The sequence below is a fragment of the Atractosteus spatula genome, chromosome 17, assembly GCF_055471065.1.
Source record: "Atractosteus spatula isolate fAtrSpa1 chromosome 17, fAtrSpa1.hap1, whole genome shotgun sequence".
Taxonomy (NCBI): Eukaryota; Metazoa; Chordata; class Actinopteri; order Semionotiformes; family Lepisosteidae; genus Atractosteus; species Atractosteus spatula.
This window is the reverse complement of record NC_142722.1, coordinates 9,058,756-9,084,604: the sequence shown is the minus strand read 5'-3', so window position 1 is coordinate 9,084,604 and position 25,849 is coordinate 9,058,756. Positions and strand designations below refer to the sequence as shown.

The window sequence follows — 25,849 nt, the reverse complement described above, 5'->3', positions numbered from 1 at the left end:
TTTAAAAACCACTACATTAAGGGTTGATATTCAAAAGCTCTTCCGCCCTGTAGCAGCTGCTTGTAACCACTTCCTAATGCATGGTCATGGTATCAAATGGGAAATTGACTCTGTCGCTATCATTAATGTGCATCACAATGTTTAACTAAACCCAGAGAGAGCTTACAATTTATGAAACAGGGCTTTAAAAACATTACGCATTTAGTAAAACAGTACCAGTCTCACAAGACAAGTGCCCAACATAATCGGGAATTCTGAGCTGAATACAACTAGACACAGCACAAAGTGGACGTCAGAAACAGAAATGGCCTCTGTCTGCTTGCTTACTTTCGACCTTTGTACGTAAATCTCGGGGGTAAATAATAAGTCAGTCATTAATTTTAATGAGCTAGGAATATTTTCATAAGCATTCACATGCCTTTTTTTTATTAAGCCCCGCCGTGAGGCAGGGCGATCAAAAAATTAGTTTAAACTCATAATGTTCCTCTCCACGGAAATCTTTAGTAAAAGGCGAAAGATTCATACGATCTGAAGAGAAACCAGAGTGTACTAAACATTCACATGCCTGTGTGCCTCTATGACAGACAACCTGGCGTACAAATCTAGTTTCAAGCATCCAACCAGAAAACATACACGCGTAGGTCGCCCGATACGTATCCTTTTTTAATTTTATTTTTAGATAGTGAAGATAGGAAATACTGACATTTTAGACACTAATTTTTATTAAATAAATACATTATATACGTTTCAAAGAGTTATATTAAACCATAAAACTGCGAGATATACCATCGATGGGTGAATTGTGAACAGGCAACACACAGGAGACTTCCGTGCGATACGGGTCCTTACAGTACAGCACATCCGACACGTGTCTGAGTGTATGTAGGGTTGTCGGTGGTGAAAGTTATTCGTTCAATTAAGTTTGTTTTCCTGATAAATCGTAGAAATGGGTGGTCTTCAAAAGAAGAAGGTATGTTTCTGTGTTTTATTATCTGAAGGCACTGTTGGACTCCGTTATTAAACATGTGCATAATACGGTTTTACCATCATATCAGACAGCATGAACTGATTTCTGAATTGTCGCTGTGGAGAACGTATAAGGACGTTTGTAATGGCTCGATGTTATATTTTGCGGTATTTTACTGTACTAGAAAGTTGCTAAATGAAAGCTAGTGTCACTGGTGATGCAGGTCGGATGTATTAATGGTCTGGATAAGAACTCTTAAAGGGTCTTCATTGAGATTCGTGTGCTCAGATACATACGGGAAAGTAAGGTATCGTCTCCTTTGCTTACTCAACTGTTGCGCATCTTATGTTTCATCAATTTAAGTTTAATACAGTGGATACTTTATTGAGTACATAAAACATATTGAACATCTTAATAATTAAAGAGAAGTGCAGATGAAAATGTTAGTTTTTCTGGTAACTTGAAAACACATCCACGTTTCTGATGATATTGCAGTGCGATGAAGCTAAATACTGACTTTTTTCAAAATGTAAAACACCTGGAGAGTTCGTGTCCATTTAACATGACTGTAGTTACGAGTTCATAGTAGAAATACATTTCTTTACTTCAGTGACAGCCATTTAGATCCTGTAGAACCGCCGATGTTATTATTACTAATTATTCGGTTGTTTAAAGTTTTTTTTAATACTACTTGAAATGCGCATTTCTATCATTAAATGTTTAGTAAACTTAAATAGCGACCTTGTCTCGAGTCGCACGAGTTTTAGCTTGCATGTAAAATAATCGCTTTCCCTGACTTTGATAATTTTTGTTTTTAGTAAGTCCGTGATCTTTTTTCTTTCATTGCAGTATGAGAGGGGATCCGCCAGTAATTATATCACCAGGAACAAAGCACGAAAGAAACTGCAGCTGAGCCTGGCTGACTTCAGGTAGGAATGCTGTATTTACTTTGCCTGAATTTCATTTTGATTGCCTCTTAATGATAATTGACTAGTCTTTAACGACAAAAGAGCAAGCATGAAAGACCGTTTTTAAAGGGGTCAGATTGAGTTTAAGTTAGTGAGTGAACACTGGCTCAACAACGTATGCAGCTTCTTCACTCTTCAGGCTTTGATTAAGTTATCCTACTTGGTTGTATTGATGATAAACAGATATAAACTGATTATGATAAAAGCCAAGGGTGCAATTTTGTGCATTAAGATCTCAGAGCAGCAGAGGAGTCTTGTCCCGTAAGACCATTTCATTGAATAAAGCAAAAACAGAGTGGAAGGGAGTAGTTGAAGAAGCAGGGATTTGTCAGGCTCTGATGTGGGTTGCTGTTCATGTCCGACTGCTCTTCAATTGAGGTTAAGGTGCTGATGTCCCCACAAACCCCTGTTCCCCGAATAACCCCCTGCTCCCTCTCTCCAGGCGCCTCTGCATTCTGAAGGGAATATACCCCCATGAGCCCAAACACAAGAAGAAGGTCAACAAGGGCTCTACAGCTCCCCGCACCTTCTACCTGCTCAAAGACATCCGCTTCCTTCTGCACGAGCCCATCGTCAGAAAGTTCAGGGAGTACAAGGTACCTCCAACCGCACTAATCATTTCCGTCATCTTATCTAGGAATCTGTGGGGCGTGCTGTATGTGCTCTGGAAGTCTCCTGTGGTTTTGCACCAGGCTCATGTCTTCAGAAAGAAAAGAAAAATGGACCATGAACAAATTCCCTAGGAATAGCAACAACCAAGAATTCAGCAAACTTAGAGGATTATGATGTGTTTTAGTCAAAAGTTTGACTTAACCCATGTGGCTGAGGACCAACCTCCTAGTCACAAGATGAGCTGGGACCCCATGCAGAGTGAGGAGTGACTAAGGGGCAGCTGCACAGGTGGAGATGTGATGCAAAAAGATGTATATGAGGGAGAGAAGGGGATAATGTCCAATTGAACTTGGTTGTTGTCATCCCTCCCAAATTTTCCTTCTGAATTCCATTAAGTCTCAATTAAAATGTTGTCGGTGACGTCGCTGTGCTCTCTCTGTGTTCTCTCAGGTTTTTGTGAGAAAGTTGCGCAAGGCATACGCTAAAGCAGAATGGACTGGAGTCCAAAGACTGAAGGAGAACAAGCCCAGCTACAAACTGGATCACATCGTCAAGGAGAGGTGAGCTGTGATATCAGCATGAAACACCAGAGGGAGATCATCTGCTATTGTAGCTTGATATCGGACAACAGTAACAATAAAAAAACCTTTGACCTGCAAATCCTGTGTTTTGTACATCAACATATAGATTTGAAAATGTACACGTGACTACTTTGGGCCAGGTTGCTTAAAAGTGGCCATACCACTGCTATGTTGTATGTTATATTAATAATTGCTTACATTTATATAGAACTTTTCATTTGCTGTTTTATTTCTATGGTCTAAACCTATATGCGTGCGGTTTTGACAAAATATTGTAATCAAGTACTGGCCTTCCATTCTCGAGAGGTTGTTTGTTTAATTTAACCTGCTTGATCACGCCACAGACATCAGTGCTTAGCAATTGAAAAATGCTTTTAAAACAAATATTACAGCCTGTGGTGCATTAAGACTTGCAAGTTAATAATTTTCCAGTGGATATGAGTCCCTCCCTTTTTTTACTTCAAAGAGCTATATCTCTCCCACTGGCTAAATTAAGAGGTTTGAGACAGTTTTTAATATTTCATTAGTAGACCCACTAAATAAACAGGCAATGAATTGACTTCTAGGATAGTGTTCTCTATCCTCTGATCTGACTGAAAAAGCCATTTTTAGCACAAGCTAAAGCCACTGCATGGTGGAAGTTTTGAAGCATAGGCAGGTAAGTGAACCTACACCGGATTTCAGTGCTTGGCAGTGAGTTTTAGACAAAAGCTAAGCTAATCCCACTCACATCCAGTGCTGACCGCCTGTACAACGCTCTCCAGGTACCCCACTTTCATAGATGCCATCCGGGACGTCGACGACACCCTTTCGATGTGCTTCCTGTTCTCCACCTTTCCTCGCACTGGCAAGTGCCATGTGCAGACCATTCAGCTGTGTCGGCGCCTCACCGTGGAGTGGATGAACTACATCATTGCGTCCCGCTCGCTCAGAAAGGTAAGGCCCCCGGAGGACAGGATAGAACACGACCGCTGCTTAGAGCTTCGAAACCTGGAGGTTAGGGAAGAGGAGGTGCGGTCTGGCTGAGAATTCAGAGCTCTGGGTATGTCAGGTTGTGAAGAAGGCCCAACACTCGCAATGTTGTTTCTCCTACTTTACAGCGTGGAATTACCATTTGCTTGTTCCTTTACAGCCAATACAAGCTGACGCTGCTCCCCGCTCAAACCTATATTTTAGCTTAGTTTCAAAAAGGCCATATTTTAATACAGTTCTGAAATATCAGTTCTGTTTTTTATAATAAAGACTATTATTTTATAATTAAAACTATTATTTTATAATAAAAACTAATAGGGCAGTAGGACATAAAATGTTTAGAATTCTGCAATTTGGTACTTTAAAGTGTATTTATAGCTAGAATATGATACCCTGTCTACGTTTTCTGTTTGGTGCTTTAAAGATTTAGAATTCTGTTTAACAGTTGAACTAGTGCTGATAAGTAAATGTCTACGGTCAAAATAACATTTTTACAGACTGACCTCCAGTTGTGTCCCTTCATAGGTGTTCCTGTCCATCAAGGGGATTTACTACCAGGCAGAGGTCTTAGGGCAGCCCGTTACCTGGCTGGTGCCCTATCAGTTTTCCCATAATGTGAGTGCTTATCTCTCCACACACAACACACCCCTCCTTACTCGCACCCACACATTTCTTTTAAATGCTCCAAAGCACGGAGTGAGTTTTTATTTGGTAAAATGAACCTTTCTTGGGCACAATGGTCTTTGGTCATGAGAACTTACAGATACAGGAGCCTCTGCTTTAGTTCTTGAAAGTTAGCGCTGTATCCCTGTGGCTTTTTGCCAGGTCTGTCAGTTTCCTCTTTTCTAAAGATTTAATTGGCTGGTGGACGGTCTCCCTGCAGTAAGGCCCTAACAGCACCAGGATAAACAGCTGTCTGATTACGGATAAAAAAAAACCTTACAAATGCACGTCGAGTCTTGTAATATGCCTTATTTTATTTTGGCTCATTTGCATAATCCATAGTTATGCTCAAATTGTTTTCTTGTGTTATTTTTTTAAATTTAGATATATTCACCTGTATTTAGTTGATTCATGTGATCATTAAAGGTTTTTGTAAGACTTGCCTTTTATTACAAAATGTGCTGTAACACCTGTGTCTCAGGTAAGAGGCCCAAGCTGGAATTTTTTAGAACACCAACACTATACTGTCACATACAAGTATAGCGTACTATCTCAAGAATAAAAAAAAAACTGGACCAGGAAAATAGGGGCTTGTGTCGTGGAACTTTTTAAAAAAAAAGCAGTATGCAAGCAGAGATCATGTCTTACAACCTAGACTTTTTTTCTGTTATTAGTTAGATCGCCAGAACTTTTATCTCCATCTAACAAAACTACTTGCTTGGTAGTTTTCTAAGCAGATAATACCTCTTACCTCTTACATTCTTTGCTAACTCCAGTAATTCTTGATACCTCAGCCTTGTTTTTTCCTATTTAAAAGAATCCTGATTTATTTATGAGTAGGAATAATTTCTAAGATAGTAAGGGGTTATTTCGGTGAATAAAAATGATTAATTGTTCAGAGACACACAGACAGATCTTGTTAAACACTGAGGCTGAGCTGCAGTCTGGCTATAGTCAGCTGCTGCTACATTTCTTCCTCCCAGGATGTAGCTTTTGCCAAAATTCACTTTCAGCTGTTTAGTTATCACATATGTCAGGCATTCCTTTAAACCCAAACTGATGGATAGTAAAGAAAGGTTACCAGAATGTCTCATCCTAGGTGCTGGATCTGGGGTGCCTGTTTCTAGAGTCTACCCTTTTGATTTTGTAGTTCAGTACTTTGCAGATTTTGATAAGAATGTCAGCTGTTCTTTTCCTGCTTCTCAACCTTTTTGTTATCCTGTAAAAGAGTTAGGTTTTGTGCTACTGCAGGCGTCTTCTCTTTTTAAACTCCTCCATTTGTGGCAGGAAGAGAGACAAAATGTGGTAGTAGTGGCGGACTGTAGCAGGGTACGCAGGGAGTCCAGGGCGCTTGGCACTGCTCCAGTGCTTTATCACTGAGCCCTGAAGAAAAAAGCAAAGGAGATCTTGAGCTGTTAGTGAAGTGTATTTCTTGTGAGGTCAGCAAATCCTTGCTTTTGGGAAGCAGTCTCCCTTGCCATTCCAAGAATTCTTGACAAGGTGCTGTTTATATTTTTCCTGTACAGCATCCCACAGATGTGGACTACAGAGTGATGGCTACTTTTACAGAGTTCTATACCACGCTGCTGGGATTTGTCAATTTCCGCCTGTACCAGACCCTCAATCTGATCTACCCCCCTAAGGTACGTTGGCACTTGACAGGCTTTCTTCACAGTACAGACACACAGTAGTTTGAAGCGCTGATTGAAGCTTTCCCCAAGTTTATTTTGCTTTCTCGAATTCCCTGACTGTGGCGAGCCGTCACTGCTCACAGTATACGAGTCCAAGTTAGGAATAGTGGTGGGACATGGGGGATTCAAGAATGATTTTCCCATGGTAGTATAATCCAGTTAGTCTCCAGTTCCCCCACGACCCTGAATTGGAAGAAGCGGTTGGAAAATGGATGGATGGTATAATCCAGTATTCCCATGGCAGCCACCTGGTGTGAACGCTCCCACTTTACAGCATGTATTGAGTATAGAGTACTGCTTCGCTAAGGGCCTGTTTAGACCAGGAGGCTTAAAATGGTGTCTTATCTGTGTTTGACAGCTGGACAGCAAGGCTGAGGCTGAACTCCAGGCAGAGGACGAGGATGACTATGCCATGGACTCGGAGAGCTATCTGGAGGTAGCATTGTCTTACGTTTTGTATTACATGGGTTTCCTCACTTTACTTTTATTTTAGTGAAATAACTTGTGTGAATATACACCTGTTTATATGAAGTGATGAGAGGGCACCCTTTTCAAATAATTGCCACACACTCAGGTTCATCGTGTGGTAGTGAACGCACAGAATGGCATTGGGGATAATACACTGATTAACGCATTCAAAAAATAAAAAAACAGTTTTCAATTCATATTTGAATTCATTGTTTTTGCATTGATTTTTAGCTTACTTGATCAACAGATGTGTCTGTTCAGGACAGCCTTATCCACACTCTGCATGATTAAAATACTTTGTACTGTTCTTCAAATAAAAAAAACTTTCCAGACAATGTAGCTGGTTCTGGTTGACTTTCGAAGGCGGTAAGGAAGAACTTAATACATTTGTGAACAATTGCAACAAAGAACCAGTCAATTCATGTGTTTGTTAAATGAGCAAACTCTTCCTGCATTTTCATTTTGTGCAGGGTGAGTTCACAGAAACCTCAGGAATTAGTAAGCTTACAGTTTTCAATGCAGTTCTTCACTCTCTCTGTGCTCCTGCCTGCCTTTTTGAGCTGGTGTGTTGTGTTGTAGAAACTCGCGGCGCTCAGCGCCAGCCTGGCACGGGTCATCTCCAGTGGACAAGAGGAAGAGGTGGAACTGGATCAGTTTCCTGCAGAAGGGGTGAGGAGATGGAATCTGTTGCCCTAAACATTTTGAATCCCTGCTTTGCAGCTTGGGTAGGCTGTTAGGTCAACCTGATGTCCATTTTCTTCATTCATTAAATTAAAATAGTACAAACTTGTCAAAATGTTAAGGCTTATAAGATGTCTCTGCTTACACAACCAATTGATCAAGGTCTGAAAAAGATGGATTTTTACATTTTTTTAAATAATTTGCTTACACACTAGGAATTTTGTTCCTTAAAGGAATAATCCAAATTGGATATTTTTAAATGTAGATCATTTTAGCTCTCCGAAACAAAAGACAAAAGTACTGAGTGATTTTTCTGGTTTGGTATTTAACATCTTTGTGCAGTGACGGACAACAACATACGTTTGTAGTTAGTGTGGTTACAAAAGTACTGTATTCTAAGCCTTTTTCTTGTAACAATAAAATCTGCTCTGTTGACTTAACTAAAACCTCAGAGACTTGAATCAGATGCATGGTCGATTGATGCTCTCTATGCCTTAATTTAGTGTAAAGGTGTTGTAAAGAATACCCCAGATGATTCATTGTGCGCTATGAGAGACTTGATGATTGGTGCCCTAATGGATCTTCGCCAATGCAGAAGGGGTTCAGACGGCCTGTCTCCTTGGTTCCTGGCCTGTGTGATCACAGTGATGATGCAGTTTGTCCCCTGGAGCCTGACACCTCTCTGTCACTCTCTAGGAGGATGCTGAGCAGCTGGAGGCGAGGCAGAAAGAGCAGATGCAGCTGGAGGCCCAGAAGAAAGTTTTTGAGGGCCTGAAGTTCTTCCTGAACCGAGAGGTGCCCAGGGAACCCCTCGCCTTCGTCATCAGGTCAGTGACTTGACCACTGTCCTGGGACTGCTCCCCCAGTGGAACAGCAACACGCTGGTTTCAAATAATGAAACACAGCCTGAGCTTTTCTTACTAGCAGAGCATTATGGCTTGATGTCAATACATTCTTGACATTATCTCACATATCCATCTAAATAGTTGAGATTTTCGTATCACTGGAGCTATGGGTTGATGTCAATGCTTGAAGTCAGAATTAGGATTACTGTTGACCAGGGAAGTATTATATTTTGGTACGTTCTTGGCAGCAGGTTTGAATTGCTTTTTGTGTTTGGTGTAAAGGTGTTTTGGAGGGCAGGTGTCCTGGGACAAGTCCCTCTGTATCGGTGGCACATATGATGTGACAGACGAGACCATCACACACCAAATAGTTGACAGACCCAGCCTGGACAAGCAGTATATCAACAGGTAAGGTCTTGAAAGGTATAGCACTTTCAGGCTACACGCAGTGGTTGAACTTATTTTTGCCAGAGTGCAGTACACCATAGTTCATGCAGGTGTTTTTAAAGGTACAGGACTGAACTAGTATGCTGGAACAAACGGCTTAGTGGAGTTTATAATGCATTTAATAAGAATTAGAAGACATTTGAGCAGTATTTGAAATTTAAGCCCCTGCCTCCTACAAAAAGATATGGTGGTTCTGTTACAGTACTGCAGACCCCAGAACACAGCTCGATTGTTTCTAGGCCTTTGCCCAGGCTAGCTTTTACAAGTAGCAGTTTTGGCTTGCGCTGTTACACAGTATTAGCGTTTTTCATCTTTCTTCCCTGTGCAGGACAGCACTGTGCAGTCCTGCTGTCTGAGCATTCTATCATTCCCTCCCTGTTTCTGTCCTTTTTGTTTAGACCCTGTTCAGAACTGGGAGCACACAGCCCCACAAAGAGTTCTTTCAGGCTCTGTCTTGGGCCATAAAGCTCAATACAGCTCTTTCTTCCATGGCTTCCTGGGGGAGGGAGCTAGAAAGTCACGCGTGTCCTTTGTTCCTCATCTTTAACCCACAAGGGACCACAGAAGGGCTATTTAGGAGAGGAAGAACAATTCTCTCTCAGTGGGGCCCCTCCCTGCCACAAGCATGTCTTCCATTGTAAAGCTGTAGAATAAGATGAATCCTTTTCAATTGAGATGCCTGCTGTGGTGGCAGTGAGAATGCAGTTCTGTATCAAAATTCTAATGTGCAAAAGAAAAACAGTCTGGCATTTTCTAATCATAAGTGCTGTTTATTTAACCGGTGGTCTTCGATATTCTAGATGTGTGTGTTTTTGAACGTTTTGAACCTTGCCCCTAGCTTTTCTTCGGTATAGTAGCATGTCTCTGACCGCTCCTGGGTTGGTGTGGCAGGTACTACGTTCAGCCCCAGTGGGTGTTCGACTGCGTCAATGCCAGGCTGCTCCTGCCTGTGGAGGACTACTTCCCTGGCGTCATCCTGCCGCCTCATCTCTCGCCCTTCGCAGAGGAGAAAGATGGGGACTATATGCCACCTGAGAAGCTACAGATGCTGGCACTGCAGCGAGGAGAAATGCCGTGTAAGAACAACCTGTGGCACATTTTTGAAAGTCTTGGTATATATTGTACTGACTGTTTGAAGTGTAGTTTACAGTAATGCTTCGGCAGATAAAACCGCGCTGTACTTCCACGTTTTACAATATTCAAAAAAATTCATCTCTTACCAATGAGGACTGAACACATTTAGTTTTTACCCGCTTCACGGTAAACCTTAGAGCGGTACATTTCTCCCAGGCAAGTCTTGCTGTGTGGATTTGGGAAGGGCAGAAGCAAGTGACTACTGCACAATGACAGTGTTTCACACAAGGGTTTTCTTTGATTACCAGTCAAGGCTGAGAGTGAGGAAGAAGAAGAGGAGGAGGAAGAAGAAGAGGAGGAGGAGGAAGAGGAGGGCTCGGTGGATGAAGAGATGGATGAAGAGGAGGTGACAGAGGAGATGAACCTGAAGCAGATGGAACAGCAGAGAGCTCAGGGCAAGGTGAGGAGAGAGTGGGACACTGGTGTGGAGGTGGGACTGATGAAGTTAGCTTCCTGTGGGGACAACTGAAAATGAAGTTTTTCAGCAGTCTAAAAGTTGCAATTTCTAAGTAATCAACACCAATGCTTTTTATGAATTAATAATTAAAAACCGCATTGAAACTGTGAGGAAAAAGGGTAATATGAACAGCTGGAAACCCAAGTGTGATATGTTTGGTTTATTAGGTGATCAGAGGCTTGCCGATTTAGAGTACTGTCTGCTGTCTTTTAAACAGCACTGAAGAGCACTGAGAATGGCGCGTTTTATTTTTTTATGTGGAGAGAGTGACTGTTTCCACCTCTTTCCAGGCTCTCTCCGTGAAGGTGACACCAGGAAAGGTGAAAATGGAGAACAAGATGCGCTTGGAGCAGGAGGAGAAAGCTGAGGAGAAACGGCTGGCCATCATGATGATGAAGAAGAAAGAGAAGTACCTCTACGACAAAATCATGTTTGGCAAAAAGAGGAAAATCCGAGAGGTAAGTCAAGACCTTCTTAAGCAGAGTGTTTTTCTGAGGCCTGAATACAGCTACTTCCTATTCCTTATAACCAGGCCCCAAAACAAAGTTAAGCATTGTGGTCATTTGTGTTACTTTGACAGTCGTAATTTTGTTTACCGTGCTTCATAATATTTTATTCTAGGGGATTGCAGGCTTCAGTCTACTTTCAACCTGAGTAAAAAATACAGAACCCTTTGGATGATGATGTGGAAAAACACTGGGTGTAGAATTCTAATTAGTGAGATTTGAGTAAGGTGACCTTAACACTTACAGCACCACTTATTAACATGCTTTCCATTCCCTACAGGCAAACAAACTGGCAGCAAAGAGGAAAGCTCATGATGACAACGCAAAAGTTGAAAAAAAGAAGAAAAAAGCCAAGAAACAGTAACAATTTTTGGAAAAGGACTTTTACAGTTTCACTATGTGGTGCAGCTGAGGGGAGCTGGTTTGCAGAGAGTGGAATTTGTACGAACTCCAGAATTAACTGGGCTCCTCGAGTTGATTTGCCTTCTGGTATTAAGGATAATAGGTCAGGGAATAAGAACACAGCCTCAGATCAGGTCATCTGCCTGTAATTACGAAAGTAAAGAGCTTTGTTCCTAGATGAAACTGAAATGCTCAGTGATCTTTATTCATCTTTATTCATTCATATTCTCTTGTCCTGCGTTTTAGATGTTCTTAAGAGGGGCGAAAGTCATATGAAATTTAATCTCAAACTGTATTTTTTAAGATCTTATTGCTTCCTGTTGTAATAAATGAAACGGGTCCACAGGATTTTTGTTTAGCAACAGGCATGCAGTTTACTTAAATGTAAAGTAGATGGAAACCTGGCAAAAAAAGTATGATTTACTATGGCCTTTGCTGAATTTTATTCAGGTAATTACATTTGCTTATTGTGCTGTATTAAATTCCATACAATAAATGATATTGTATTGCTGTATTTAATTCCAGAATAGTTTTAGGTCATCTGAAAGTGAAGACTATATGCATATTTAATTAATGTTGATATGATAAAATCAGTGCTAAATAGACTATGATCTGATGGAAAATTGCTAGTTCTAAGAGCACTTTAATTATAATGCAGCCAAGACAGACTGTCATCTGATTTCTGAATTAAAGGTTTTAAGGTAGATATAGACTTAAGTCTTATTATTACCCAGAGACACAATGTTTCTATAACATATTAAGGGCAGGGCATGTTATTTTCATGTTTACGACACACTGACTTCCACTACCATAAGTGTTGCTTTTGGGAAAGAAACATCCTAATTCATGGATAAAAGATTGTCCCAGTATCAGGCGTGCTTCTGGGATACAAGATTTCAATGATGCACATTTTCCTGGAACGTGATTCTAAACCAAACCTGTTTCTTTTCTGATGGCATGAGATAGAATGTCATTTATTGTTTGCACTGTAATCAGATTCAGGAAGCCTGGACAAATACAGAGTTCATTTGTTCAGGGATAAGAAAGCAGGAGAAAAGAATGGACAGGAGGCAGAACAGGCAGCTTTGTCACGCCCAACCAACTCTTTTTTTCTCTAATGTTTTGAAATGGTTTTGTAGATGGTGGGTATAAAAGGCAATGTTGGAGTTTTCTAAAGAGATCTCGGGTTATCTTTTACTGCAATTCAATGGAGGTCTATTGTGCAATACTCTAAAGAGTTCCTTGATGTTACCAAACTAGTCCAAAGGACCAATAGTGGATGTTTTCACTGATCATTATTAAATATTTGTTGCCTCACTAAGTAGGACACAGACCTCCTATAGGTCTTTGCTGAATAATTATTTGTTACAGGTCTACACAGTTTTTCTTCACGGTGTAACTATACTTTCAGAACATTGTTTTAGCCATGTATTGTTAAGGGAGTAAGCTAGAGCTAAGAAATGGTCCAGATTAGAATTGCATTATTCAGCATTTGTGGCAAGCTTTTCACGAGTCTGGGACGTTAAGAATGCTTTCTGAAGGAGGAGGGAGGCCTGGTTTGGTGGCGTGGCAAAGGGCGATTTGTTGACCTCATCAACAGTTGACTGCCAACGCTCAAGATTCACACCCCGACCTTGAAGAAAAAACACAATTCTCCCCGCAGAGATGCTGTGTTCTCAGTCTGGGTCCTGGGCCAGATTTGTCATGCCCTTCTGCTCAATATCTCCATTCTCTCCCTGCCTGCCCGCAGTGCATTCCTCACATTCTTGCTCAGTTCGGACTTCAGCCTGACGCTCCTATGAGCTCTGCAAATGTGGGTCTTCCGTCTTGCAAAAGCCCATATGTTGGACTTGGGGGTATCGTTACTGTCATGCGGCATTCTTCCTGCTTGGTATAAGTGTGATCAGCTTGAACGACTGCATAATGAGAGAATGGCTATTGATGTAAATTGGGACCTGATGCTCATAGATTCGTTCTTCATTCTCAGTTGCTCCTCCATGAGAACGTTGCTCAGATTTCTGGGAGGAATTAGGGTTGGTGATTAGACATGAGTCATAAAGAGTGATCTGATTTTTTTAGGAAGGTGCTTTTAATCACATTTTTGAGTTGGTAGCATTTTCTCTATTCTGATGATTTAAGTGTCGCTAGCACTTAAATCATATCATGGTTTTCGAAACATCTACTGCCAAACTATTACCAGTATTACACAGGACTTACAGGATATGGAGCAGAAACCATTGCTATTGTGCTGCGTAGATGTGCAAATCCAAGCTACCTTGATGTATAAAAGGGAAGCTAATTTAGTCATGTTAATTTTCTATATCAATTTTCCTTGGTTTAAAGAGTTCTTATGATCTCAGTTGAGTTGACATGTTTTTTCTGTGAATCTATGACTTTACAAAGTACAACAGTGTGTACCCCTTAATATTCAGACTATTTTTCACTATTTAAATACATGAGCCCTAGTTTGAGTTTCAGGTAACATTTTGTATTCAAAAGAGTGTCCCTATTTGTTCTGTTATACAATGTCTAAAAGATGCTTATGCAGTACACTTGATAATTGAAATGGGCATTTTGGTTCTACATTTTTATATGATACAAGTGTAAAGCCAATCTGAGCGTGTAATCAGCTAAACCGCTGTTAAACTGGAGCAGTAAAATGCTTCCAGAGAGAGAGAGGGCCCTCCTTTGTGATTTACAACAGCTTCCCTTCATGGCTGATTAAGGGTAAATGTATTCATGCTTCAGTAAGTTCACCCATTACCTGACAGAGCAGCAATACAATCTACATGATCAAGAGGATGTTTATTTTAAGCCACCTAGCTAGACAAAAGGACCATTTCATTACCCGCTCTAAAGCCACAACCTTCAAAAGCCGAGAATTACTGTACAAATTCTGGTTTCCAGGTGACAGACGCACAGCAAATCCACCAGTAGTGCAGCAATAACTACTGGGTTTTTGCGAAACTTAAAAAGCATTTAATCAATGTTTTGCAGAGCAAATGCTGGATAATTAAAGGTTTTCCCATCAAGGTAACCCCCCCACCATGGAAGAACAACTTTATCCTCGATCATACTCCCACTGGTCTGTACTCACCGGCTGCTTTTCCCTCCTGTCACTTCACTGAACGGAGCCGTACCGGCAGAGCAAGCTGAAGACCAGAGCCACAGCTTCCCCCCTCCAAGCACACATTCCCCCAATTCCTGATGACATCACTGCCGCCTGCCACAGAGCCTCCCTGCGGGACTGTGCCTTAGTCTGCGCGACAGCCGGCCGAGGGGGATCGCAGATCAGACATGTTTTTGGAAGACACCTGACAAAAAAGAGGAGGGGGAAAAAAACATCTTACCTACACACTTACAACAAGACGGGGGGGGGAAACATCTCTGACCCCCCCAGCTGATGAGGCAGTAACGATGTGCAGCTGCGAAGGATTACACAAAGACATTAGACCATTTGAGGAGCTGTACTGAGGCAGCACAGGCTGGAGGAGAGAAAAAAAACAACAACTAACTGGCCTGGAATAATTCTGTCCAGCTAGTGCTGAGGAGTTTGGAACTGAAGAAAATAAACTTCTTTCCTTCCACCACAGGGTAACCTTCTCTCCATCAAAGTTGGCCGACTTTCAGGATTTATGCACAGTGAGGTAAACTTGCTCCCTTCTTGTTTAGTACTGAAAGATGTATCAGCATTGTTTGGCTTGACTCCTGCTACGTGAGTGACAGCTGTCAGAGACGGTGGTGTACGAGATGGAAGGCTGTTCCATTGACAGACAGCTGCATAAATGATTACCAATATAAAGAAAAATAATGTATTGATCACTGTTCCCATGGAGATGGAGCAAATACAACATGCAGAAAAACGGGCAAAAACATTTATTGAACATTGAAAAAAATTGTATGGAGAACAGTGAGTGTGTCCACACATTTACATGTATCTTTCATATGCTGTATGAATATTTTGTGATCACTAAGATTGCTCGGTTAAAAACAAAACAAAACTATGAATAGTATGGCCAAAGTACGAACTGTATTGGTCATAGAAAAGGACACTGAACCAGAACATTGTAAAGTTTAAATAATAGAAAATAATAAGGTTCCAAACTAAATATTTGCAACGAGCTTTATAAAACACAAAGGAAATGCATGCTCAAAGGGAATGCGTATTTGAAAGACAAATTTGACTGATATTTTAAACGGAAGCCCCAAATTTTAAATATAGACGTCGGCATGAAATATATGGCATTAGGTAAAACGTACATCCATATACAAGCTGCCTGCCAATAATGCTCCAAAAATGTCTGTGGAAGAGTGGATGTTTCAAAAAGTATCATCTGGTCTGTGCTACTGAAACGCACAAAGGATGTCTTTGTCACACTCCAGAATGAACGGTCTTATCTGAATCTCTGAATCTAAATTATGCCATTATCCATTTAATTCGCTAAGACTGGTTTGCGTCTAAGAACTGAACCTGGTAACACTGTACTTATTAGATAATATTCTTTTATAAAACTCAGCAAATCCCAACTAAATAAATGTATGTACTATTTATTAGCAGGACTTCCATCATGATTTCAGAAACGACACAAAACTAGCAGTAGAGTATCCATTAAGGAGATTTTTAAAAGAGATGATACCATAATGGGAACGTTGTTTCGACATACTGTTTGTATTGTTCAGTAGCTCAGTGCACGACCTAGCAACAAGACGGAGATAGCCAAGTTTAGTTAAAATGTGTAAACGATGGAAGATATTTATAATACAGTTGTGGAGGCGTTTTGTGGCTAGACTGCGTCCGACAGGTAAGATACTTTGAAATATATAGCGCATTATTTAACAACTATTTATGTGATTTAAGAAGAAAACACAACTATAGTGTGACTGACACGAATCGTTTCAGTCTGAAATACGGTTATCCTTTCGTGCTATGGACTTCATACCGGAGACTGGTTTATGCGCTACTATAACCTAACGAAGGACTGAAAAGAAATATAGCACGCATATTAGCCAGGCATTAATAAGGCTAACATTGCCATGCTTTTTCCAATTTCGCACCTGTGCAAGCTCACTAGCTGTGCTCCCCCCTGCGGTGAAAATGATTATTACTTCCACTGCGAGCAATGTAATTGCAGCTTCTTTCCTGTTCCAGCTGTTCTGAAATTCAAACCAGGTCCCCAGCATTAAATGACGTGCTACACGCAAGCTGATTCGTCTGAGAGCGAGAAGCGTGAAACCCAGCCAGAACGGCTACAACGACTTCTCACGCTGTAAAACAATACAGAGAAGGAAATCCATATTGCAACAAAAAAGTCACAACAGCATGGATATCATGTCTGCAAGAACAGTTAGTTTTCCCTGATATACAGTACAGCTGATATACAGTGCTTTGCAAACGCATTAGTCTTAGGAAAAATCGGGAGCTCCAATATATGTTGATTATGAGCATAACTAGCTTGCATAGTTTAATTCACACTGATCAGAACCTTCACCTCCAGAACTTTGATAACAACACCTCAAGGTAAAGTGAACAATTGTGCAAATCTTTTTGATTTTGCTTATTTATGCAGAAACACAATAACATGTTTCTTCTGAAATTGAATGTTCTTTCAGGCTAACACTTAATGCTGATAGATCTGTTTTTTCTAACACCAATGGTAGACTCTGTTACTACACTTCATATTGGCTTCGTGCATGTTAGTGTATTCTGTCTTACATGTCTGCTCGGTTATGTGAATCTTATATGAACAGTTATATCGTTCTTTTAAACAACCTCTTAAACTAATACGTACTATGCACTGCTTGACTGTGTTTGCTTAACATTTCTGTGTTTATGATCTGTGCTCTTTGGTCTAGTACTTTAATTGGTAAAAAGTCAGGTCTTTAAATGAGTTTCAGACAGCGGATGTGACCTTGCAGATGCCATTGATTTATTCTAGAAGGACAGAACCTGCCATGAGAAAAGTTCAGGCAAAGTTAATGCCCTACTAATGCAGAAGGTACAGGTCTAATGGGTCATTTGGGGGGGCAGCTACCTTAAAACCCCTGAATTGAGACCACTGCTCATTATTCCTCTGAACACAATGAATCCTGAAGGTTACAAGTGTGACAATGCTGCACCTCACTTCCATAATGCTCCATTCCTATGCTAGTAACAGAATACCTATTTTCAGGCTTCGATACCCTTTCACTATTCAGCACAAAAAAATCTTTAGTGAAAGGAGCAGAACAATGAAAAATTCCTATGATTTTGAAACGGAAGGGTGTTTTGTTGTGATTGGAAGGAAACCGATAATATTGTGAAAGTTTACAAAAATGTTGTAAACTCCTCTCACATATAAGTGTACCAATCAGTAAAATAGCAAAAGGTTTTCATCCCCCCCCCAAAAAAAAGACAGTTACTCATGACCTGACTTTAAGAAGAATTTGAACAATGCAATTTTGGTCAATTTCATTGAAAAAGAACCATCTATATGACAGTTTCTTTTATTTTTCTTTTGTAAGATGGCTGCTGTAGATGAAACTCTCATTTTCTTTGCTGAATCAGCTCTCTGGTTGACTTGCTATCTAATTACCAACTGTTGACCAGAGTCACTTACATTGTTGTATCAGTTTCCACAGGAATTTATAATTAATTCAATGGATGGAATACACTGAAACAGAAGCATTCATTTAGTGGCATCAAAAGGGTGGTCTTGATACAGGATCCTGTTGCAGCTTTGCAAATAACCCGTACCAGCTGAGAGAGCTCTCAACAAATTTGGATTTAAAATGTGAAAATATAAGCTGGAGTTAAGCTTAAAAAACTTAGTGAGCCTAAGCAGAACCTCTTACATGTCAACGCAGAGATTGTCATAAGATGAATAGCGTATTGGTTGGTGGATCGGAGGAGTCTTGGTGAGACAAGGCTGAATAAGAAAATTAAATTAATCAAAATAAAATGGCTAAAATGTCAGTAGAAGATCGACACAGAATTGTGTTCCTTAATCAAGAACATTGATCTCTATTGGATATATTGCGTACACATTGAAATAACAGGCAGTTAAGAACAGCACATTGTGCACAGCATAACAGGAATTGTTAAATGAGATGCAGCTCTCAAAGTGGAGAAACTGACACTCCGGTTTCCGTTTGCCTGTGATAGAAACTCAGGGAGGCCCAGACAGGCCAACGTGAAGCAAGAGCAAGGAGAGAGAGTGTTACCTGCTGTGAAGTGAGAGGAGAGCTCTCTTCCTGACAGAGTGTCTCCTCAGCTTCTCCATCTTGAACATACCAGCCTCAAAGTCCTGTTGAATTGCAAAATGGAAATCCCCACCATGTTAGCTGAAACTCTTGATCTGAACATTTTCATTCTAGTCAATTTTCGTGGCAGAAACAGTAACAACATCACAGTGTAATCTAGACAAGTAGCTTTATGTAAATTAAAATAAAATGTCCATGGAATATGAAAATAAAACTCAACAAAACATTCAAATGATATATTCTTTATATCCTTTCATCATTCATGTGGAACATGAGATGTTTTTTAGTGTTATCTATGCCCTGAATTTTGTTTTCATTTAAAAAAAGAGTCTCTAGTCTATTAACTAGAAAGAGTTCAAAAGATATGTGCATGAAAAATCCGATGTATTTACAACAGGTCTTCATAGTCAAGACTATGTTACCTGAGCATCTGGCAATATGAAAGATGACCAAACCTTTCTGAGAAGAACAAGAAAAAAATACAGTTTGTCCAGTATTGTGAACAAAATACTTTTGCATTTTCTTACAAATGCACAAAACCAGTCTCTCCGGGCAAACATATCAAGTTCAGAATCATCTTTTGTAATCGCAATATATTGATTTAATAGTTCATGCAGTCTTTCCTTGAACAGTTATAGAAGTTATAGAATTCCATGAGGGAAAATGATTCCTTAAACTCCCTATTTTATTATTTATTCTAATACAAACTAGGACTCTAAGCCTAGCAAAATAGTTTTAACTCTGGAGATTGTCTTTTATCACATGGAAGATTTTTTTAAGTTACATGATAATATTCAATTTTTAAACTGCTGTATGAAATGTGATGTAAGTGTTAGTTGGGGTATATCATTAGTAATCAGAGTTCAGTAGCTCAAGGAAAGCAATGGGATCAGTATAATACAGACCTTGTTTTATAAAGTTGTGACCAGAATTTTTTCCTGTGCCCCGTTTTCTTTTATAATTTTGCCATTGCTAAGTTAGATGGTCCTTTAAAATTAGTACTTCAGTGTTTGTCTACATTTAGTAAAGAGATGCAGTTAATTGCTGGCAGATCTTTACTCTCTTCCATTGCCTCTCAGGCTTTGCCATATCTTACCTTTGCTTACCCCAGTCTAGTTTTATTTTTGTATATAAACATTTAAGATTAATTTTGCTCACCTCAAGGTTTCAATGCAAACATGAATATATACAGGGAACACAGCCCTGAAATTTACACATTTAACAGGTTTGTCTTTTTTCTACAAATCTGTGTGCAAGACAGCATGAGGCCAGACGCACAGTGGTGCAGTTGAAAAAAAAAAATTTTTATGAGGAATATTAAAACACCTTAGAATGAATCATCAATGTTTATGCTGCAGCTGCTGCTTAGCTTTTTGATTTCTGCTGTGGCTGTACGAAGCTTATTGTTACATAACAGGTAGGATACACATTTCTCTTCATTCCATTGGCTCCAAAACACAGAAAAGTAATTATTTTGATCAACTAATGGACACTCTTTCTGGCTCAGATGTGCACTGTGAGGAATACAATTCACAAACAGTAGGTCCAAAACAGTTAAGTGAAATTTTGTCAGGATAACTGATATCAACTTTGGTCTTTTAAAAGCATCCAGAAGTGTAAAAATGATTGTAAAAAAGTTTGTGTAAATCTGAATTTGAGCTTATCTTAAATCCATACAAGTGGTTATCTAGTGGCAAAAGATTTGCATTTCTGTTTCTTATCCTATTTCATTGCACAAAGCTATGACTTGCTTGTCCTTGCAAATCACTTGACACTTAAAACTCTAAAAGTCCCCCCCCCCCCCACCCCCCACTGTCATCTCTCCACCTTGTTCATTTCTACATTACAAACACAATGGAGCAAGTGGGGTCTGGCAATGTATTACTAACCATGACAATTTCACAAGATTTATAGTCATTATATTCAACGCAAAGGTGTAACCAGTAGAGCAAAGTTACGTGAAGTGACATTTACAAAAAAGTAAAAGAAACCAGAAATCCAAAGCAGCACATGAAAACCTGTTTAAAAATATATATCGTTCAGTACAATGAAACAAGAGTGCAGTGTGAATGTGAAACACTCTAAATAAAAGCACAGACTGTGGAGTGAAAGATGACAGAAGAGTGTGGCTTCGTGAGGTTCAGTAAGTCATTTGTTACTTGGAAGGAATGGTTTTTCCCCTGGGCTTCACTCTGATGTTGAACAGAGTTTTTCTAATAGGCGGAATTAATCTAGCAAAGAGGCAGCAGCACACTTTGGCATTTGTTCCTGCCCTCTGAAGTATTGGTCTGACGTCACTAATAGTAGGTTAATTGAAATGTGAACCCCCTGGGCCCTGGGAACCTGACTGATCCTCTGTTTCCATAAACACTATAAGACGGGGCACGCAGGAAGTAGATGCTTACAGGGAAACAGCATGACCTCTCCAGTAATTAGACACCAGAGGAAACCAAAGGTCTCAGCCTTCACCGCAATTTACATTTTCATGCAATAAAGACACAGGTTCAAGCTTTGCCTAGTGTGAACATAAGTGCAAAAAAAAAAAATGAAACCTTTCATGAAATATAATCATTGTGCTTAAGGAAAATGCTAACAAAAACATGCTTAATGCGAAGACCGCTGCATGTGATTTGTGGGCACACGGGGGATATGACCTTTGGACTACAGAGGAACAAAAAAAGGGCTCGCTTTTTGGAATGTAAGTGGTGGAGATGCTTTTTAAAAAAGTCTTCCCAGGTGGTACACACAGTGCAGTCCGTAAGTATTTGGACAGTGACACAATTTTTGTTGTTTTGGCTCTGTACTCCATTGTATTTGAAGCACTGTAAACACCGAAAAGCTATAAATCACAAAACAAATTTATCTGCAAACCAGGCTAGGCTTTGTGGAGATAAGGCCTCAATTTTCTGTTTCTCAATACAGGAAGCCTCAGCGCTGGGACCATGTTAGGAAAGCAGGGGAAGCAGTGGAAATCGATGTGTAAGGGCTTGGTCCTGGGAACCCTACTAACCAGCTGTATGATCCTGCTCTACACCTTAGCTATCCCTCCTGTGCGACTAAATTTACAAGAGTAAGTATGTTACTTACTCTTATGTTTTAACATGTGTCCAAAGAACAGATGGAACCAATTGTCATGAATTAAGTGTATTCATACACAGACTTAGGACAACATTAGTATCATCACCTCACAGCTTGACCATGTCTGATCTCAGATGATAAGCAAGGCTGGGCCTGGTCTACACTAGGATGGGAGAATTTCAAGCAAAACCAGTGTGTGGACCAGCAGGTAGTGCTCTTCTGCTCTCTAGACTAGAGTGTGGTTAACTGAGAATCCTGAGCAGTGCCAGCCTCTAGCTGAGATGTTAAACTGAGGTCCTGACTACTTGTCATTAAAGATCCCATTGCACTTTTCACAAGAGTAGTGGTGTTAAACATGGGCTTGTACAATGTGTCCTTCACAAGATTTCCCCCTTAAATCCATCCCAAAATCCATGATTTTGCATTTCTACACCTGTAAAGTTGTAGTGTGGCAGCTGGTTGACATGTGTTAAACGGATGGGAGCTACACTTCAGTGGTGGGTCCCCTTGAATATGTAAAGTACTTTGAGAACCTTTGGTATAAAAACAGCTATATTGTATAATACATAATACAAGTATGAGAGAGTAAGAGGTGGATTTGAGAGAAAGGAGAAAGGTCAGGTAAATTGGACACACAAGGGCTGATTCTGATTGAATATCATCTTCCAGAGGGAGTGAAATTCCACACAGAGCCTATTGCATCTGCTCCTCTCCCTCATGTGGAATCTCACTCCCTCTGGATGCCACTTATTCAATCAACCCAAGTGTGGCATTTTACCAGGGTTTTCTGCTCAATAGCTGAGAAAAAAACATCTCTCCTTTCCTCACAAGGTATTATTTATTAAAAGCTCCAGACAAGGGATAGAATTGATACAGTACATACTATACTAGTTACAACCGCACCTAACTTTTGTTTGTGTATTTCTTGGGGAAACAGGATTCCAGTGCCTTACTCCTGTGCATATCGCCCAGCACATGCTCGTGCTCTGCCTGCTTCCAATGCTTCCCAGAATCCATCAGGACAGGGGGGTACCTGTACACCAAAGGTAGACATCATGTTTATGAAGACTCACAAGACGGCAAGCAGCACCATCCTGAATATCCTCTTCCGTTTCGGGGAGAAGCACCGGCTCAAGTTTGCCTTCCCAGATAGTCGCAATGACTTCTTCTACCCCTCATCTTTCCAGCGCTCGCAGGTGAAGGACTACAGGCCAGGGATGTGCTTCAATATCATCTGCAATCACATGCGCTTTAATGAGCACGAGGTCCTGAAACTGCTTCCAGCGGACAGCACTTACTTCACCATCCTGCGGGACCCGGCTGAACTATTTGAATCGTCCTTCCACTACTTTGGCAAAGTGGTGCCTCTCACCTGGAAAATCTCTGCGGAGGATAAGCTCGCCGAGTTCCTGCACGATCCCTGGCGTTACTACGACCCTGATGGGTACAACGCCTTCTACCTCAAGAACCTGCTGTTCTTCGACTTCGGCTATGACAACAACCTCAGCCCCGAGGACCCGCGAGTGGAGGAGAGCATCCGGGCCATCGAGAACCGCTTCCATCTGGTGATGCTTGTCGAGCACTTTGAGGAGTCTCTGATTCTGCTGAAGGACGCACTCTGCTGGGAGATGGAGGACTTGCTGTTTTTCAAGCTTAACGCGCGCAAAGATTCCTTGGTATCCAAGCTCACTCCTGAGCTTAGAAGCCAAGCCATAGACTGGAACGGCATCGACTGGAAGCTGTACCGTCACTTTAACGCCTCCTTTTGGAAGAAAGTGGAAGCGTATGGGAGAGAGCGCATGGCCAGAGATGTGGCCGAGCTGCAGAGGAGGAACGCAGAGATGGCGGCCATCTGCATCGAAGGGGGCCAGCCGGTGGAGGCTGGCAGGATCCAGGAAACGTCCATGCAGCCCTGGCAGCCCTTTGGGGAGAAATCAATCCTGGGCTACAACCTCAAGAAGAACATCAACAAAAAGAACCGCAAACTTTGCCGGAAAATGCTAACACCCGAGATCCAATACCTGACAGAGCTGGGGGTCAACCTGTGGATTACAAAACTCTGGGCCCATGTGAGGGAGTTAATAAACTGGTAGCATAAGGAAACAAAAATCAAGGCACGTCAAGAGTCAGCTGAGCACATAGGACAGAGCAGGAGCCAATGACATTCCGTAGGTGATGTCTGAGCTGGACAAATGCAGGAGGGGCTCTGTCTCTCCAGTTAGAAAGCTTTTGGTTCGCAATCATTAGCTTTTGAGTCTTTTCTTTCATGGATCCACATTTGTTAGTAACACCCAGCTAAGCACCGAGTCTTTTTCTGTCAAACCACAGCAGCACAACTTCAGCTTAAGCACATGCTTAAGAAACAGGTTAGCAAAACAGCACAGAACTGTTTAAGTAGAAACCATTTTGAATGCCTGTTCATGCATTCCCTCCTTGATTCCACCGATCCAACTGCTTTTCACAATTATTTTTAGGAGATAACATTTTGCTGAAAGAAAAAAAAAAGTGAAATGAAGATACAATTGACCCTTGATCATTTTTAATGGACAGCTCCGATACCCTTAAGTTAAACATAAATATTGATAATATTATCAATTCGTGCACAGACTAAAGTCAGTCACGGAGGTTCTTTCATCACCTCTGTGAGAAGAGAAGAGACATATCAGCCCTTCTAGCCCACTTGGTAGTAGCTAATTGATCCAACAATCTCATCCAGCCATTTTTTCCAAAGAAGAGAGGGTACTGGAAATGTCATCCGTGCTTCTTTGGAATCAATCCAGAGACATAATAAACAGCTACATTCTGTAGCTTAAGGCAACGTCCCATACTGACAGTCTGAAGGAACTTATTGTGTAGACAAACCCCATCAGGATATAAGATCCTCTGAAGAGCATTTCAGGCCTACAGACTCTATGCCCTGGAGGGATAATAAAAAAAAACCCTCCAAACAGCAGAACTTTGAAAACTAAGACCCTCTCTAAACATTTGTTACACAAATAGAAATCCTGAAGATTGTTTCATGTTTTTACTGGAGAAACAGTGTTAGTACTTTGAATCAAGCTCTAGACAAGGTGCTAAAACCTGATTTAAAAAAAATGTGCTAAATACATATTGAGTAACAATCCCATATACTGCTGATCTAAAATTTTTCAGATGGACAAATTCACATCACACTGTAGAAGTAGCAATGTGTCAGTACTATCTTGCATGTATGAGTGATAGCATGTACAGTATGGATGATTCTTTAGGCTTTCTTGGTTTCAATGTGACCAATGTTTATAAAACTCCAGCTTAGGTATTTCACAATTAATATTTAGAAACTCTCACTACAGCAGTCAGCTGTAAATAGTTTATGCCTTCGTTTGTATTCTGAATGAAAATCAACAACCGAGAATTACGTCCTTTATAAATTATGTAAAGAATTAATGTCACACTAATATTAATTTTTAATTTATCACAACATAAATTAATGGTACCTTGTTTCATCATGTCAACAGAATCAATACATCTGTAGGGTTCTTAATGAAACATGAAAAAACAAGGAAATACAAGGGTCCAAACTGCACAGGTCATTGTTAACACTCTTTATAAACTATAAGCCCTATAAATACTTTTAAGATGTCAATCAACCTCAAATGAACATCAATATCAGTTCTTTAGTCCTGGCTCCTACTGTGGTGTGGCAAGCAACTCACAGAAATGGAGGCATCAAGTACCTAGCATTTCAAGTAAGTGATATCAAGTACTGTACAGGACGTATCATTTACCTCTCCTTGTGCTGAATAAATGGAAAAAGGCTCTTTGTTGTTCCCTGATGTTGCTTTCTCAGCTCATACAAGATTTTCAGTGAATCCAGTTGAGGTCATGCCTAATCAATTTTCATCTGCATAACAACACTGTTCATTATTGACACCTTCAAAGTCATGCAGCCTTTTTTGCACAAATGCCCTAGAAATCCAAATTCTTTAATGATTTTTTGTACTATAATTCCACAAACAATGTAGACACACAAGAAAACATCTAAACCCAAGCATCCCTGTCAAGAGCCATTGTTCTGCACGTTTGATGGGTCACCCTTAAATCATCAGTTCCTAAACTCTAGAAACAATTTCATTTTGACCACTGATGTGAGTTAGTT

General features: G+C 40.5%; 2 protein-coding genes and 1 non-coding gene across 3 annotated transcripts; 2 read left to right on the top strand and 1 right to left on the bottom strand.

Annotated features, from left to right (window-relative positions):
* Positions 1-431: 431 nt before the first annotated feature.
* LOC148819011 (U5 spliceosomal RNA) lies at positions 432-548 on the bottom strand. Its single transcript, XR_016094367.1, has one exon. It is a non-coding gene; the product is annotated as a U5 spliceosomal RNA (small nuclear RNA).
* Positions 549-807: 259 nt separating this feature from the next.
* On the top strand, positions 808-11,893 carry pes1 (pescadillo ribosomal biogenesis factor 1). Its single transcript, XM_088935589.1, has 15 exons — positions 808-970; positions 1,817-1,896; positions 2,378-2,531; positions 2,998-3,107; positions 3,893-4,064; positions 4,626-4,715; positions 6,290-6,406; positions 6,813-6,890; positions 7,502-7,591; positions 8,300-8,430; positions 8,731-8,856; positions 9,787-9,971; positions 10,278-10,429; positions 10,777-10,944; positions 11,273-11,893. Exons 1-15 carry the CDS (start codon positions 947-949, stop codon positions 11,354-11,356), a joined length of 1,761 nt encoding a protein of 586 aa, XP_088791715.1. The 5' UTR covers positions 808-946; the 3' UTR covers positions 11,357-11,893.
* A 2,756-nt stretch (positions 11,894-14,649) lies between these two features.
* On the top strand, positions 14,650-25,505 carry gal3st1a (galactose-3-O-sulfotransferase 1a). Its single transcript, XM_088935869.1, has 3 exons — positions 14,650-15,041; positions 21,556-21,703; positions 22,649-25,505. Exons 2-3 carry the CDS (start codon positions 21,576-21,578, stop codon positions 23,802-23,804), a joined length of 1,284 nt encoding a protein of 427 aa, XP_088791995.1. The 5' UTR covers positions 14,650-15,041; positions 21,556-21,575; the 3' UTR covers positions 23,805-25,505.
* Positions 25,506-25,849: the final 344 nt, after the last annotated feature.

Coding starts and splice junctions, on each gene's coding strand:
- gal3st1a (XM_088935869.1), top strand. CDS start 21,576: ATGTTAGGAAAGCAGGGGAAGCAGTGGAAATCGATGTGTAAGGGCTTG. Junction 21,704..22,648: donor GTGCGACTAAATTTACAAGA/GTAAGTATGTTA, acceptor TTGGGGAAACAG/GATTCCAGTGCCTTACTCCT.
- pes1 (XM_088935589.1), top strand. CDS start 947: ATGGGTGGTCTTCAAAAGAAGAAG. Junction 2,532..2,997: donor GAAAGTTCAGGGAGTACAAG/GTACCTCCAACC, acceptor GTGTTCTCTCAG/GTTTTTGTGAGAAAGTTGCG. Junction 8,857..9,786: donor GACAAGCAGTATATCAACAG/GTAAGGTCTTGA, acceptor TTGGTGTGGCAG/GTACTACGTTCAGCCCCAGT.